Genomic DNA, 14029 nt, shown 5'->3' with positions numbered 1-14029 from the left:
ACCATATAACTATTTACGGAGCGGAAACAGGACATCTTGGCCTTTCGAGTCCGCACCGGTTCACTGATTTTGTGCGCCCTCTTCAGGCATTGGTCCTGGTAGATCTCCTGCTCCCTCCAATTCTTCATATGCTTTTTCTTCCTTCTCTTTGACTTGATCTTCATCCTTTTGTCCCTCTGAATCACTGCCAGATGATCCTGATTCAACATCTAGTTTGCTATGTGCAGGGTGGAAGGGGTCAACAATCCCGGTTGATTATGTCATTGGGCAGGGGTGGGAGACTCCAGTGATCCTCTCTGCCACTCTTATGGTCCTGTGCATTGACCTCTGATCCATTTCTCTGCAGCAGCTGTACCACACAATGATGCAGCCAACCAGGACTCTCTCGATAGAGCTCCTATAGAAGGTTGGCATAATGGTGGCCAGTAGCCTTGTACGCTTCATCCCTTTGACAGGCATGCCCAGGAGGCTGGTTTCAAAAGGTTGACTACAGGTATCTGAATCTACCCTTTGGCCTATGGTCAACTTCCTGAACCTAGCCTTTGGCCTGTATTCATCCTCCTTAACTCCAGCCTTTGACCTGTGGTCATTCTCCTGAATCTGGCCTTTGACCAACCTCCTGAACCCAGCCTTTGACCTTTGGCTAACCTCCTGAATCTTGCCTTAGGCCAGTGGTCAGCCTCCTGAACTTGACAGTCAGAGAAAAGTTCCAGGCAGCACACATGTCAGGGTTTCAAAGTTTATGGGGAGAAGGCAGGGGTGTAGGGCTGAGTGGGAGAATGGATCAGCTCATGATGGAATGGCAGAGTGGACTCAGTGGGCCAGTGGCCAACTTCTGCTTTTATATCTTATGGTTCTTGTACAGACTATCATCAACTGTATTCCAACAATTTAATTTTTAAAATATGTTTTCTTAAAATTTAAATTTAGACATACAACACTGTAATGGACCTATGAGTGTGTGCCGCCCAATTTACACCCCATTAGAGTACACCCTGGTACATTTTTGAAGGGTGGGAGGAAACCGAAGCCCCCAGAGAAAGCCCACACAAACATGGGAGAACGTACAAATTCCTTGCAGACAGCGTGGGATTTAAACCCAGGTCCAGTCCCTATCGCTGGCACTGTAAAAGCGTTGCACTCACTTCTTGGTTTATCGAGTTTGGTTCATATACTTTGAGTTTGGATAGGTGCCTTGAATAAAAAAAATTCTCTGCCAAACAATCCACTTCTTGTTTTGATGTTCGCTGGACATAGTGGAGAGTTTTAAGAATTAAGTCAAATTTCCTTGTATACTGCAGCAACTAAGCGATTCTGACCTGTACTGATAGAATGCACACTTTACTTTTTGATATGAAAGATACTTGTGTAAAGAAACAATGAACTTCCTGAGCTGGGTGATAGTGTGGAAAGATTAATGAAAAAAAATCTCAAAATAAAATACTGAAGATTATGGAAATCTGAAATAAAAACGGTATGGTATGCAGGCCAATTGGTATCCTAAGAAAATGAATCAGAGTTAATGTTTCAGGTGAATTCATGAGAAAATTAATGCAACCTGTTGTTCAACCAGATTAAGAACAATAAGGTCAGGAAATCTTTAAGATTAGCTGGGTGGTAAAAATACCCAATTATATATGTGTACAATTGATTTTCATGTACTTTGAAAATACATCCATCAAGAAGTCTTTCGACGGATTAGCTGCAGGATGTTCCAGATTTCAGTGGAATTCCAGGCTCAGAGTCCAAAGTTAAGTGATAAGCCATTGAAAACGAAGATGAGGTTTCCCACAAAGAATGGTGAATGTGCACAATTCCCTACCACAGAAAGGAGTTGGATACAAACCATTAAATCTCTAAGTTGATTCAAGGAGCAATTAGATATAGTTCTGAGGGCGAAAGGATCAAGGGATATGGGAGAAAGCTGGACCAGAGTGATCAGCCACGCTCATGTTGAATGGTAGAGCAAAACAAAAGGGCCGAGTGGCATAGACATAGGCAATGTTCTCAGAGATTGGAAAAACAAACAGAAGTTAAAGAATCATCACCTCTTCTTTGATGTTAATAATGTTAGGGTTTGCATCCTACTCTGTAAAGTACCTACTGACAAGTGAACTTGTCTGCAATTTATTTGTTCCTGCAGATTAATTGTGTATAATTTGGCAGCATGGGTTTCAATGGCCAGAATTGGTTTCGGCCCATGAGCCTGTGTCGTCCGATTACATCCGGTACATTTTGAACGGTGGGAGGAAACACACACAGACACTGGAAGAACATACAAACTCCTTACAGACAGAGCGGGATTCGAACCCCATTCCTGATCGCAGGCGCTGTAACAGCACTGCACTGTCTATTCTCAAATTCAACTACAATTGCTGGGAAGAGTCATTTCCTAACTGTTGTGCAATTTCATGTTTCTGCCATTAAACATCTTCAATTGCTCCATCTAATCCAAACTTAGAAATCACTGTACCATAATCCTTAAAGGAGCTGAACTGTCAAATATAAGCATCATCAGAACAAAAAAGGCCCTAGTTTGGTCAAATTGTTCAATTCTATTATTTCAAAGTATCTTAAAATTATCCCAATTCCAGAAACAGTGATGTCTGTAAAATCAGGAATCCTGATTAAAGTTACCTGTCCTTCCCCCACACAACACCCCTCTTCCCCGCCCCCCCCCCCTCAACTTCTCATCAACTCTTCGCTCGGGTTGGGCTGAGACTGGAAAGATATACTTTTGGACAAATGTGACTTGTCAATGTTCAACGAGGCAGACACCACTTAGATAAGGCACATTTCCTCTTAAAATAAAAGTTTGTTTATCATCTCAAACTTCCGACTGATTTCTCTTTTAGAATGCTTAAATAGAAATTTGCTATGTTTATCTAATCAGTTTCAAGAGCAGATTGAATCCAAGCTTGGTGGTTTTACAGAGAAGACAGATGTGTTTGCAATTATTTTTAGATGCAATTCTTTTATCTCCCAGTCCTTTAAGAAATCTGTCATAGAAGATAAAAAATGGTGTTGAATTGGTCAAAGAAAAGCCTTTGGGAAGTAGAGTCACCACAAAATAGATAAAATCCATCAAAGTCTGCACATAACAGGAACCTCCTCTGCAACTTTGGTGAATTTGAGAAAATATTTTCACGTCAAGGAACTATTCTTGGAAAACCTGTGTCATCAACATCATACAGTCCCCTGAGAGTGACGCTGGGAAATGCATTTGGTCTAGATGGAGTCCCTGGTCATGTCCTGAGAACATACACAAACCAGCTAGCAGGAGTGTTCACTGTCATCGTTAACCACTCCCTGCAACAAGCCAAAGTTCCCTGCTGCTTTAAGAATTCCACTATTATCCCAGAACCAACAAAAAAGACAACATGCCTCACAATTATCACCCAGGAGCTCTGACACCCATCATTAGGAGGACAGCCATGGCTCACATTAACTCCAGCCTCTCAGCCAGCCTCAATCCACTACAATGTTCTTTCATGAGCTTTCCATCCTCCCCTCAGTAAACTGACTTCATCGTTGTTGCCGATGAGACCAACTACTGTTGTATCATCTGCACACGTAATGATTCTGTTTGAACTGAATCTGGCAATGCAGTGGTGAGTCAGCGGTGTGAACAGTAGCTGGGTGAGCATATAGCCCTGAGGTGTGCCAGTGTTCAGCGGGAAGGGACTTGAGATTTTGTTTCCAACCAGGACTGTTCTTTCACTCAAAAACTCCAGGATCCAGTTGCAGAGAGGGGTGTTAAGTACATTTGTAATGCTGCTCCAGTGAAGTGCCTCATAGCAATCAGGAAAGCAAAATGTCACAACTCTGTCATCATGGTGAGCCATAAACCAAAAAGACTGGCATTTCAAGAGAAAAAGAGCTCTGACATATTGACCAAAGACAAGAAACAATATTTGCTGGTGTTGGAGAGGTTTCAGAGTAGATTTACTGGAATGATACCAGGAATAAAAGGATTAGTATATGAGAAACGACTATGGGTTCGTAGACTGTACTCGTTGGAGTACAGAAGGATGAAGAGGGCCTCATAGAGGCATTTTGAATGCAGAAAGGCCTGGGCAGAGTAGATGAGGCAAGGATTTTTCTCATGGTAGGGGACTCCAAGACAAGAAGGCATAATTTCAGGACAAAAGGGTGTCAATTAAATAGAGAGGTGCGTAAAAATGTCTTTAGTCAGAGGGACTTGAGTCTGTGGAACTTGTTGCCACAGGCGGCTGTGGAAGCAAGGTCATTTGATGTATTTAAGGCTGAGATTGACAGGCATTTGATTAGTCAGGACATCGAGGGTTACGGGGAGAAAGTTGAGTGGGGTTGAGTGATCAGCTCATGATTAGAATGGTGGAGCAGACTCATTGTGCCAATAGCTTTACTTCTACTCCTCTATTTTGTGACCTTGTGAATAGCTTTCCAGCTTTTCAATTCCAAGTGTCAGATGAGAATAAGAAACAAATTATTTTAGGAAGGATTTTGTCATGTGGATTGATCAGCATAGAATGGACTACCCAGGGGAATGGTGGAATTTAAATTTGGAGAGCTCTTGGGGATAAATTGAGGGGAGTTTACATGCATCAAGAAGAATGAACTAATTATAACTGGATGTCCTACCTCGATCACTTTGTGACCTTAAGAAATAAGTTGGTTTAGAATGAAGAAATATCACATCCGTTAAGAAGATTTTTAAAAATGTTTTGCAATTTTATTTTATTTGATACAACTTAACAACTATCAGAAAATCATAATTCTTAATCAGAAGAGAAATATCAAAGTGATGTATTAATGAGAAAGAAAGCAAGGAGAGATTGAGTTGTCTGGACTGTACTCACTGGAATTTAGACAAATGAGAGGGGATCTTATAGAAACACATTAAATGATTAAAAGGATTGATAAGATTAAGGTAGGTGGGCTGTTTACATTAGTACGGGAGACCAGAACTAGGGGACATAGCCTCAAGATTCGGAGTAGTAGATTTAAGACAGAGATGAAGAGGAACTGATTTTCCAAGAGGGTGGTGAATCTGTGGAAACCGATGCCCTTTGAAACAGTGGTGGCGACTACAGTAAAATAAGACAAGGTTGGATAGATTTTTACATCGTAAAGGAATTAAGAGATATGGGGAGCAAGCTGGTAGGTGGAAATGAGCCGATCATCTGATCAGGCTCGACAGGCCTGAAGGCCTCCTCTTATTTCTTATGTTCTTAAAACCTGAACTATGGAGAATCCGAGAAAGGAAACTTACAATAATTAAATAAGGATTTCCCACTCTCAGTACTTTCTGAAGTACTTTGCATCAGTAATTGTTTTGAAGTGATTCCCAGTACTAGCCAAATATGGCAACGATTTCTCCACAACAAGCTGTCCTAAGAGATAAGGAACCAGAAAATCTGTTTTGACCCGATTTAATAATGTGTCAGATAACTGTGCTGAATTAAACATAGAACAGGTAAATAGGGCTAGGGTTAACTCAAGTGAAGGAGACCACAGCTACCCATTAAGTGCTGAAGTCCCAGGTCATGATAACCATGCAATCTTTCTGATAGTTGTCAAGGGATGAATACCTATTGACCAAAGTGATGGCAGAATTTTATAACCATCTTGACAGAGTATCTTATTGAAAAGATAGGGGTATAATATACATTTAAACATGAAAGGAAGTACAATAGTATTTATAAAATATTCTAACCTGAATTGCACTAAATTACTGTGCCATTTACTGATGTTGGCAACATTTTTTCAGCAAGAGAATTTCTGCTGAGATTGTTGACATTTTTTGCTTCTCCAGAGATCCCAGCACACTCAATCCTGTTACATCAGGATAAGAAAGGCCTACCATTCTTTCCCCAGACCACAAGTTAAATCACCTGGCTGTGCTCTTTCTCCCTTCATATAAACCAAGCCTAAAAAAAAGAAGCTCCAGAGATCAGGACAGCTATAAGGTGGTCACAGGAGGCTGAAAAATGGTTAGAAAACTTCCTCAAGTCAGTCGAATGGGCAGTGTTCAAGGACTCAGGTGAAAATCTGAACGATTACACCAGGGTTGTCACAGACTTCATCAAAAGAGCTATGGATGGGTGTGTCCCCACCAAATCATTCAGGGAAGCCCTGGGTGAACAATTAAATCTGGAATCTGCTGAGAGCCAGATCACAAGTATTTAAGTCCAGTATCCAGATCAATACAGAAGGTGCAGGTATGACCTTCGGAAAACCATCCCCCAGGTGATGTGGCGTTTCTATGTCGCAGGGTCTAAATGATATAACCTACACTGACCCAAATCCAGTGCAGTAGACAGTGAAGCTTCTCTCCCAGAAGAACCCAATGCCTTGTATGTTCAACTCAACCATAAGAACAAGGAAGAACTGATACTGTTTATTCCCATGTCCCCTGATGATCATCTCCTCTCCGTAATCCAGAATTATATCCACACTGACTTCAGGAGAGTGAATTGGAGGAAAGCATTGGGTCCAGATGAAGTACCCGGCCAAATATTAACAATCTGTGCTGACCAACTTGCCAATGTATTCATGAGCATCTTCAACATCTCACTCCAGCAGAGTGTGGTACCCAACTGTTTCAAACAAGCATCTATTGTATTGATGCCAAAGAAGAATGTGGTAACCTGCTTAATGACTATCACACATGTGTTGCACTCACATCAACAGTGATGAAGTGTTTTGAAAGACTGGTGTTGAAACATATCAGCTTCTGTCTGAGTGGCGACATGGATCCGTTCCAATTCACTTATCACAGCAGCAAGTCTAGGGCTGATGCCATATCACTGGCTCTCCCCAAAGCCCTAGAACACCAAAACAACAAATATGCATACATTACGATGACCTTTATCAATTACAGTTTAGCATTTAACACCATCATCCCCTTAAAACTGATCAACAAACTCTGAGACCTGCGAGTTAACACCCCAATGTGTAATTGGATCATGGATTTCTTCATCTCCAGACCACAATCAGTGAGGATTGGTAAGAACATTTCATCCACAATCTCCATCAGTCCTAGACCACCACAAAGCTGTGTCATTAGCCCCCCCTCTTCCACTCACTTTACATCAATGACTGTGTGGCTCAGTATGACAGCAACACCATCTATAAGTTCGCTGACAATACCATGGAAATGGGTGGTATAAAATGGGGCAATGAGTCAGTACACAGGAGGGAGATTAAAAACTTGACTGAATGGTGCACCAACAACAACCTCGCACACAATGTCACCAAATTTTTCTGAAGGATCTCATTGCATTAGCACTGATGTGTCCCCAATCTTCTGAGTTTCTCTGCTCCTCCTGCAAAACTTTTTTTTTGGAAGATTTTATTTAGTTACTTGTGTCATTACAGAAAAAAACTATGAACAAAACATTAATCAAATAGCCATATCCAATGATACAGAAAAATACTTTTCTCCCCAACCAATCATAAAAAAAAAAGAAAAAACACCTACTATTTAATATACAACAATACTAGCATATACAATCATTAATTATTATTACAATTTCTGATTAGGAGGAGTGGATAACGTCGAAGAGGTGGATGGAAAATTATTCATAAAATTCATATATTGTTTCCAAATACTATAAAAATTTTCAACTCGATTCCTTAAACTATATGTCATTTTTTCCAAAGGTAAAAAAAATTGCATCTCACTATAACATCTACTTAGTAACACTTCCATGATATCGCTATACATTTCTTTGCAGTTCCTATTGCAATACCTAAAAAAATTTCTTGATATTTATCCAATTTCAATTTTGTATCCTTTTCATATATATCCCCAAGTAAAAATATTCTTGGATACTTTTGGATCTTTATCTTCATAATTTGTCTTAGTAATAAACAGTTTATTCCAAAACCTTTCCACCTTTTCACAAGACCATACTGAAAGCAAAAAAAACTCCCTATTTCTTTCATACATCGAAAACACTTATTTTGAGTAATTGGAATCAAGTCCATTTAACTTGTATGGAGTATAATATAACTGATGAAGAAAATTATATTGAATCATTTGGTATCTAAAGTTACTGTATTCTTAACACTTTATTGACATAATTTTAACTAAATTTCTTCCTGAATTTGTTTATTTAAATCTTTCTCCCATCGCATTTTTGATTTATATAAATCTTTTATCTTTGTAGTTTCTTGTAATTTTATATACATGTTATTAATAAATTTCTTAACAACACATTATCTGTTATTACATATTCAAATTGACTTTGTTTAGGAAGTCTCAAATCTGCTCCCAATTTCTTTTTTAAATACATTTTTAATTGATAATATGCAAAAATTGTATAATTATGTATATTATATTTATCTTTCAATTGATAGAAAGTTTTTTAAAAAGATCCTAAAAAAATCTTTTATTCTCTGTATACCTTTAACAATTGTCAAATAAAGAATTATTCAAAGTAAAACAAAGAAGTTGATTTTATTTTAATGACATTTTTGATCATTGATCATTTTTATTTCCTCTCTCAATATGAATTCTGTTCCATATTTTTAATATATGCTTTAATACTGCTGATAAATCTTTAGTTTCTTTAATCAACTCACTATTCCATTTATACAAAATTTTCTCCAGAATAGTTTCACCAGTTTTATTCATTTCTATTTGAACCCAAGCTGGTTTTTCACCCTTTTGATAACAGGAGGGTAAAAATCTCAATTGAGCTGCTTTAAAATAATTCTTAAAATTGAATTTGAAAAGATGGAAAGATTTACCAATAACATTAATAGGATGAGTGAATTGTATTAAAATGAATATTTTTCCAAGAATGCAAATAGTTATTTCAATCATTGCCCATTTATGTACCAGAATCCTTTGTTCAAAGTTTGAATAAAATAGCACGTGCCTCTCATAATCTTGTAGACCTCTATCAAGTCTCCTCTCATCCTTCTATGCTCCAAAGAGAAAGATCCCAGCTCTGCTAACCTTGCCTCATAAGACTTGTTTCCCAATCCAGACAACTGAACGCAATAGGCTATATGTGACCTTAACAAAGATTTGATGAGTTGTAACATGACCTCTCTACTCCTGAACTCAATCCCCCTATTAATAAAGCCCAATATCCTATTGGTCTTCTTAACTGTCCTGTCTACCTTTGCGGTGACCTTAAGGGATCTATGGATTTGAACTCCAAGTTCCCTCTGTTCATCCACAAGTAACTGACCATTAACCCTGTATACATCCTTCTGGTTTGTCCTTCCAAATATTAATGTGGAAATTTGATTAGGGTGGACTAAGACTACTAAATTTTAAGAATTATTTTCCTCTTGCAAAATTCACTCAAATAATTTACTTTGGTGTGAGGAAAGTAACACCACTTGTGAGACTCATGTCCCAGACTGCAGACACCCTTGCAGAGCCTCCTGTCTATTAAATCCCTTTAATAACGTACAATTTTACACTAGGCTATTCCTTCTGGACTGCAGTACACAAATGTGCTGGAGAAACTCAACAGGTCACACAACATACATGGAAAGTAAAGAATAACCAACGTTTTGGGCCTGGTATACAATATAACTCGTATCTTATTATAAAATATGTTATCAGGTATATGTATAATCAGACATACTAAATACAATCAAGATGTACCTTCCTCTACTGTGAGCATTGAGAAACTGGAGGAGCTCAGAGGGTTAGATTTCAGATTTATTATCAGAGTACATACATGACTTCACATACGACCCCGAGATTCTTTTTCTTGCGGGCATGGCAAAATTATCACTTATTGGTAGTGCAAAAAAACTGTACACAATGTACTCATGTAAACAAATGAAGAAATTAAAACAAATTTAAAAATGTAAACAAACTGTGCAATGCAGAGAGAGAAAAAAATTCAATAAAGTGCAAAAGTAAGAGTCCTTAAAAGAGTATCTGATTAAGTTTGTTGTTGAAGAGTCTGATGGTGAAGGGGTGGCAGCTGTTCCCAAACCTGCTAGTGTGAGTCTTGTAGCATCTACACCTCCTTCCTGATGGTAGCAGCGAGAACAGATCGTCTGCTGGATGGTGTGGATCCTTGATGATTATTGCTGCTATATGACGGCAGCGTACCCTAAAGATGTTCTCGATAGCAGGGAGGGTTTTATCTGTGATGTCCTTGGCACTACCTTTGGGAGTGCTTTATGCTTAGTGATATTGGTGTCTCCATAACAGGGATCCATGGAGTAGCAATGGAGAGAAATGGTCAGAAAACATTTCGGGTTGGGAACCTATATTGGGACTCATCACCTACACTTTTTACTATGTTAATTTCACAGTCATATCAATACATTGTCTTACAATCCATCAGTCCCACTTATGTTTCACTCTTAAAGAATTTTACACAGAGTTGGACCTTTGGTGGCTAGTGACAGCAGGTTCCCTGTGATCCTGAGCATGCTTATCATTTTAAAAATATACTTAATTCATTAAAAATGTATAGAGGAAAAACAATACAATCAGTGCACATTTTTCTTTATATTCCTTGTGCTGTCAAATCAATATATATTCCAAACATTATGGTGGGGAATCTAGAATTAAGACAGTTGCAGGGCAAGGGTTTGAGAAATTGGAGATGAGGGGGATTTATAACCTCAGAGGTCTTGTCCTAGATCAGTGGTTTTCAAACTTTTTCTATGCACTCGCATATCACCTTAAGCAATTCCTTACTAATCACAGAGCACCTATGGCATAAGGATTACTTAAGGTGGTATGTAAGTGGAAAGAAAATGTTTGAAAACTACGCTCCTAGAGGGTTATGGATGCTGTAACTTTAAGGCTGGGATCTTTCTGTACTGAAAGGGGAATCATGGAGCAGGAGAGGGTAGTAGAGTCTGATGCAGGGTCTCCACCTGGATCTTCGGCTCTCTTTTTGATGCTGCCTGACCCGCTGAGTTTCTCCAGTTGCTCATTTTCTTTGCTCCAGGTTTCAGCAGATGCAGTTTTTTCTGTCTTGTTGTGCCTTAAAGATTCCTATTCTCCCTGCCCTTTTGGACAACCACCCTCTTTCCACCCAAATCCCTTTCCAAATGTGGGTGCTTGATATTCTCAGAGAGAGCACACCTAGTGGTGGTGGAATCTAAAATTAGAATAGATGAGAGGTAAAGGGTCAGCAAGTCAGAGACAAGAAAGCTTGTCCCAGAGAGTTGCAGGTGCTGTGTCATCAAGTTTGCAGGTAACACAACAGTCGTCAGCCTCATCAGCACTGAGTCGCACTGCAGAGAAGAGGTGGAAAACCTTGTGATATGGTGCCGAAGTAGCAGCCTGAGTCTCCACATTGTCAAAACAAAGGAGATGATCATGGACTTCAGGAGGACCAGGAGAGAGAGTGGAGAGCACCAAGTTCCTTGGCATTCACTTAACGAGTGACCTATCATGGACACTCAACATCTCCTCACTTGACAGGAAGGCGCAACAGTGGCTGCCCTTGCTGAGAAGACAGAAGCAAGCAAAGTTACTTGTCATCATTATGTCAACCTTCTATAGGAGTTCTATCGAGAGTGTCCTGGCTGGCTGCATGCATCACAGTGCAGTATGGTTGCTGTAGAGAAATGGATCGGAGGTCAATCTACAGTACCAGAGAGTGGCCGAGAGTCTCCCTTATCCCATCACCATCGACGTGATCTACCGGGATCGTTGTCTGAAGAGGGGGTGCAAAATCATTGAGACCCCTTCCACCCAGCAGAGAGTACATTTCAGTTGCTCCTATCAGGAAAAAGATAGGAGGATCAGAGCCAGCACCACCAGGCTGAGGAGCAGCTTCTTTCCACGGGCAGTGAGAATGGTGAACGACCAAAGGAACTGGTCAGACTAACTATCTGAGACTCTCATTAGTACAAAACAATATTTATAGATTTGCATATATGTGAATACTTATCCTACATATATATTGTGTGTCTGTACATTTTGGACAGAGGACCAGAGAACACTGTTTTGTTGGGTTGTACTTATGCAATCAAGTGACAATAGACTTGACTTTACTTGATTAGTGGTGGGTGCTCTTGGTACTGTAGATGAATTATGAATTGCCTACAAAAAAATTGTGAGGGGTAAAATCAGAAAATGCAAGCAGAATTTTCCCACTGAGGTGAGGTGAGACAAGAATGAGAGGACATGGATGAAAGGTGAAATGTTTAAAGGAAACACTGGGGGAGAACTTTATGCAGGAGTGATGAGTGTGGAACGAGCTGCCAACTGAAATGGTGAATGCGGGCTCAATTTTGACGTTTAAGAATAGGGACATGGACGGGAGAGATATGGAGGGCTATGGTCTGGGATCATTGGGACTCAGCAGAATAACAGTTTGGCATTGACTAGATGGGCTGAAGGGCCTGTTCTCTGATGCAGTGTTCTATGCCTGGTCAGCATGTAAAACAGCATTTTACCACGTCTCACTACACAATTCAATCAGGGAAGCAGGACAGGGTGCAATTGAGGCTGTGGTGCAGTTGAATCCCAAAATAGACTATTCATGATAAATTATTTACAATAAAGAAAACACTTCTATGTCTCTTCGCACCCTTAGTATCATGTACACCACTATACTCTGTATTTCCAAAACCGTCGTACCTTGTGGAGACTCCCCCCTTCTGTGGTTTCAGGGGGTGACTTGGCTGTTGAGGGGCTGAATTGCCGTCCGCTGACTCCTCCTGGCCAGATGGAGATGGGGACGCATGTGTAGTGTTGCCGGCGCTGACGTCAAAGGCGGCAGCCCGCCTGATGGTGTTGCCGGCGCTGACGTCAAAGGCGGCAGCCCGTCTGATGGTGTTGCCGGCGCTGACGTCAGAAGCGGGCGCAAGCTGCGTCGTGTCCTGGCAACAAAGTCCCCAGGCGGCCTGAAGGGTCTTGGTAGCATCGGGAAGTGCGCCCGAACCGTTCGCCAAGCTCATCCTCCGGCCGGGAAGATAATGACGGTGGCGAACAACGGCGAGAGCGAGAAGAGCAGCCTGGTTAACGCCGACGACATGGAGAGCGAGAGGGCGGACGGCGAATGCAGCGGCGGCGGGCTGCAGGCGGACACCGAGCCCGAGGAGGGGGGCCGCCGCCGCCACCAGCAGCAGCAGCTGGGCTCGCAGCTGGACGACTTGCCCACCTCCACCATCGCCTGCAACGTGGACGAGCGGGTGTTCGTGGACGCCCTGTACCGAGTAAGCTCCTTCACCTTGTGGGCCGTGCGCTGGAGGGTGCCGGTGCGGCGGTGGCGGACACCAGGCCCCGGGGAGGCCGGCTTCCTTCCTGGCTTCTCTCTCTTCTCCTCCCCTCCCCTCCCCTCCCCTCCCCCCCCCACCTCCCCTCCTCCCCCCCCTCCCCTCCCCACCCTCCCCCCCCACCCTCCCCCCCCCACCCTCCCCCCCCACCCTCCCCCCCCACCCTCCCCTCCTCCCCCTCCCCCCTCAAACACTATCACCCTTTATTTTGAAATTTGCCATCCCCTTTATTTCCCTCATCCTTCAAGTGCTTATCCTTTTTTAAAAAAAATTCAAATCCTTTTTATATTAAACCAAGTTGTTTGATTTAATCTGAAATAACATTATGATGTTTTAATTCCTCATTCAGTTAATGACCCTCACATGCCCATATTTTTTTGACAGTACAATTGAAACTACGATAAGAGTAAAGCACGAAAGTCTGTAGACACCGTGATTGTGGTTAAAAACACAATGCTGGAGAAACTCAGCAGGTCAAACAGTGTCCTTTATACAGCAAAGATAAAGATACGGAACCAACCTTTCGGGCTTGAGCCCTTCAAGGTATGTGCAGGCGCCCTCGTCGTTCATGCCTTGATGAAGGGCTAAAGCCCGAAACGTTGGCTCTTTATCTTTGCTACATCGCGTACACTGTTTGACCTGCTGGGTTTCTCCAGCATTCAGTTTTTACTTTAAAAGAAACTACGATGACTTTCTAGTTGCAGTCTTTGTTAAACGATGAGAGAGAGAAAAAACATTGGAGTTAACCACCAAGAGCGTTGAATTTCTCCAGCACTTGCGTGTATTACACAAGAAGAAAGCATCACTAGCCTATGTAGGTTTA

General features: G+C 41.3%; 2 protein-coding genes across 3 annotated transcripts in view; one reads left to right on the top strand and one right to left on the bottom strand.

The window, feature by feature from the left end:
* The window catches only part of LOC138738559 (chloride intracellular channel protein 5-like), a 47755-nt gene extending 35072 nt beyond the window's left edge, over positions 1–12683 (bottom strand). Inside the window, exon 1 of the mRNA XM_069889005.1 lies at positions 12569–12683. The gene's annotated coding sequence lies outside the window, so the exon portion shown is untranslated. The remainder of the gene's footprint in view (positions 1–12568) is intronic.
* LOC138738558 (calcipressin-1-like) overlaps positions 12657–14029 on the top strand; it is a 79798-nt gene continuing 78425 nt past the window's right edge. The window contains exon 1 of one of the 2 annotated variants that reach the window (XM_069888996.1): positions 12657–13146. In XM_069888996.1, coding sequence (XP_069745097.1) covers positions 12673–13146 — 474 coding nt within the window. In that variant the 5' untranslated portion in view covers positions 12657–12672. The remainder of the gene's footprint in view (positions 13147–14029) is intronic. The other variant, XM_069888997.1, reaches the window with a different exon arrangement.

The sequence above is a fragment of the Narcine bancroftii genome, chromosome 7 (assembly GCF_036971445.1).
Source record: "Narcine bancroftii isolate sNarBan1 chromosome 7, sNarBan1.hap1, whole genome shotgun sequence".
Lineage (NCBI taxonomy): Eukaryota > Metazoa > Chordata > Chondrichthyes > Torpediniformes > Narcinidae > Narcine > Narcine bancroftii.
Note: the sequence above shows the minus strand (reverse complement) of the source record. Positions and strands in the feature narration are given on the sequence as shown.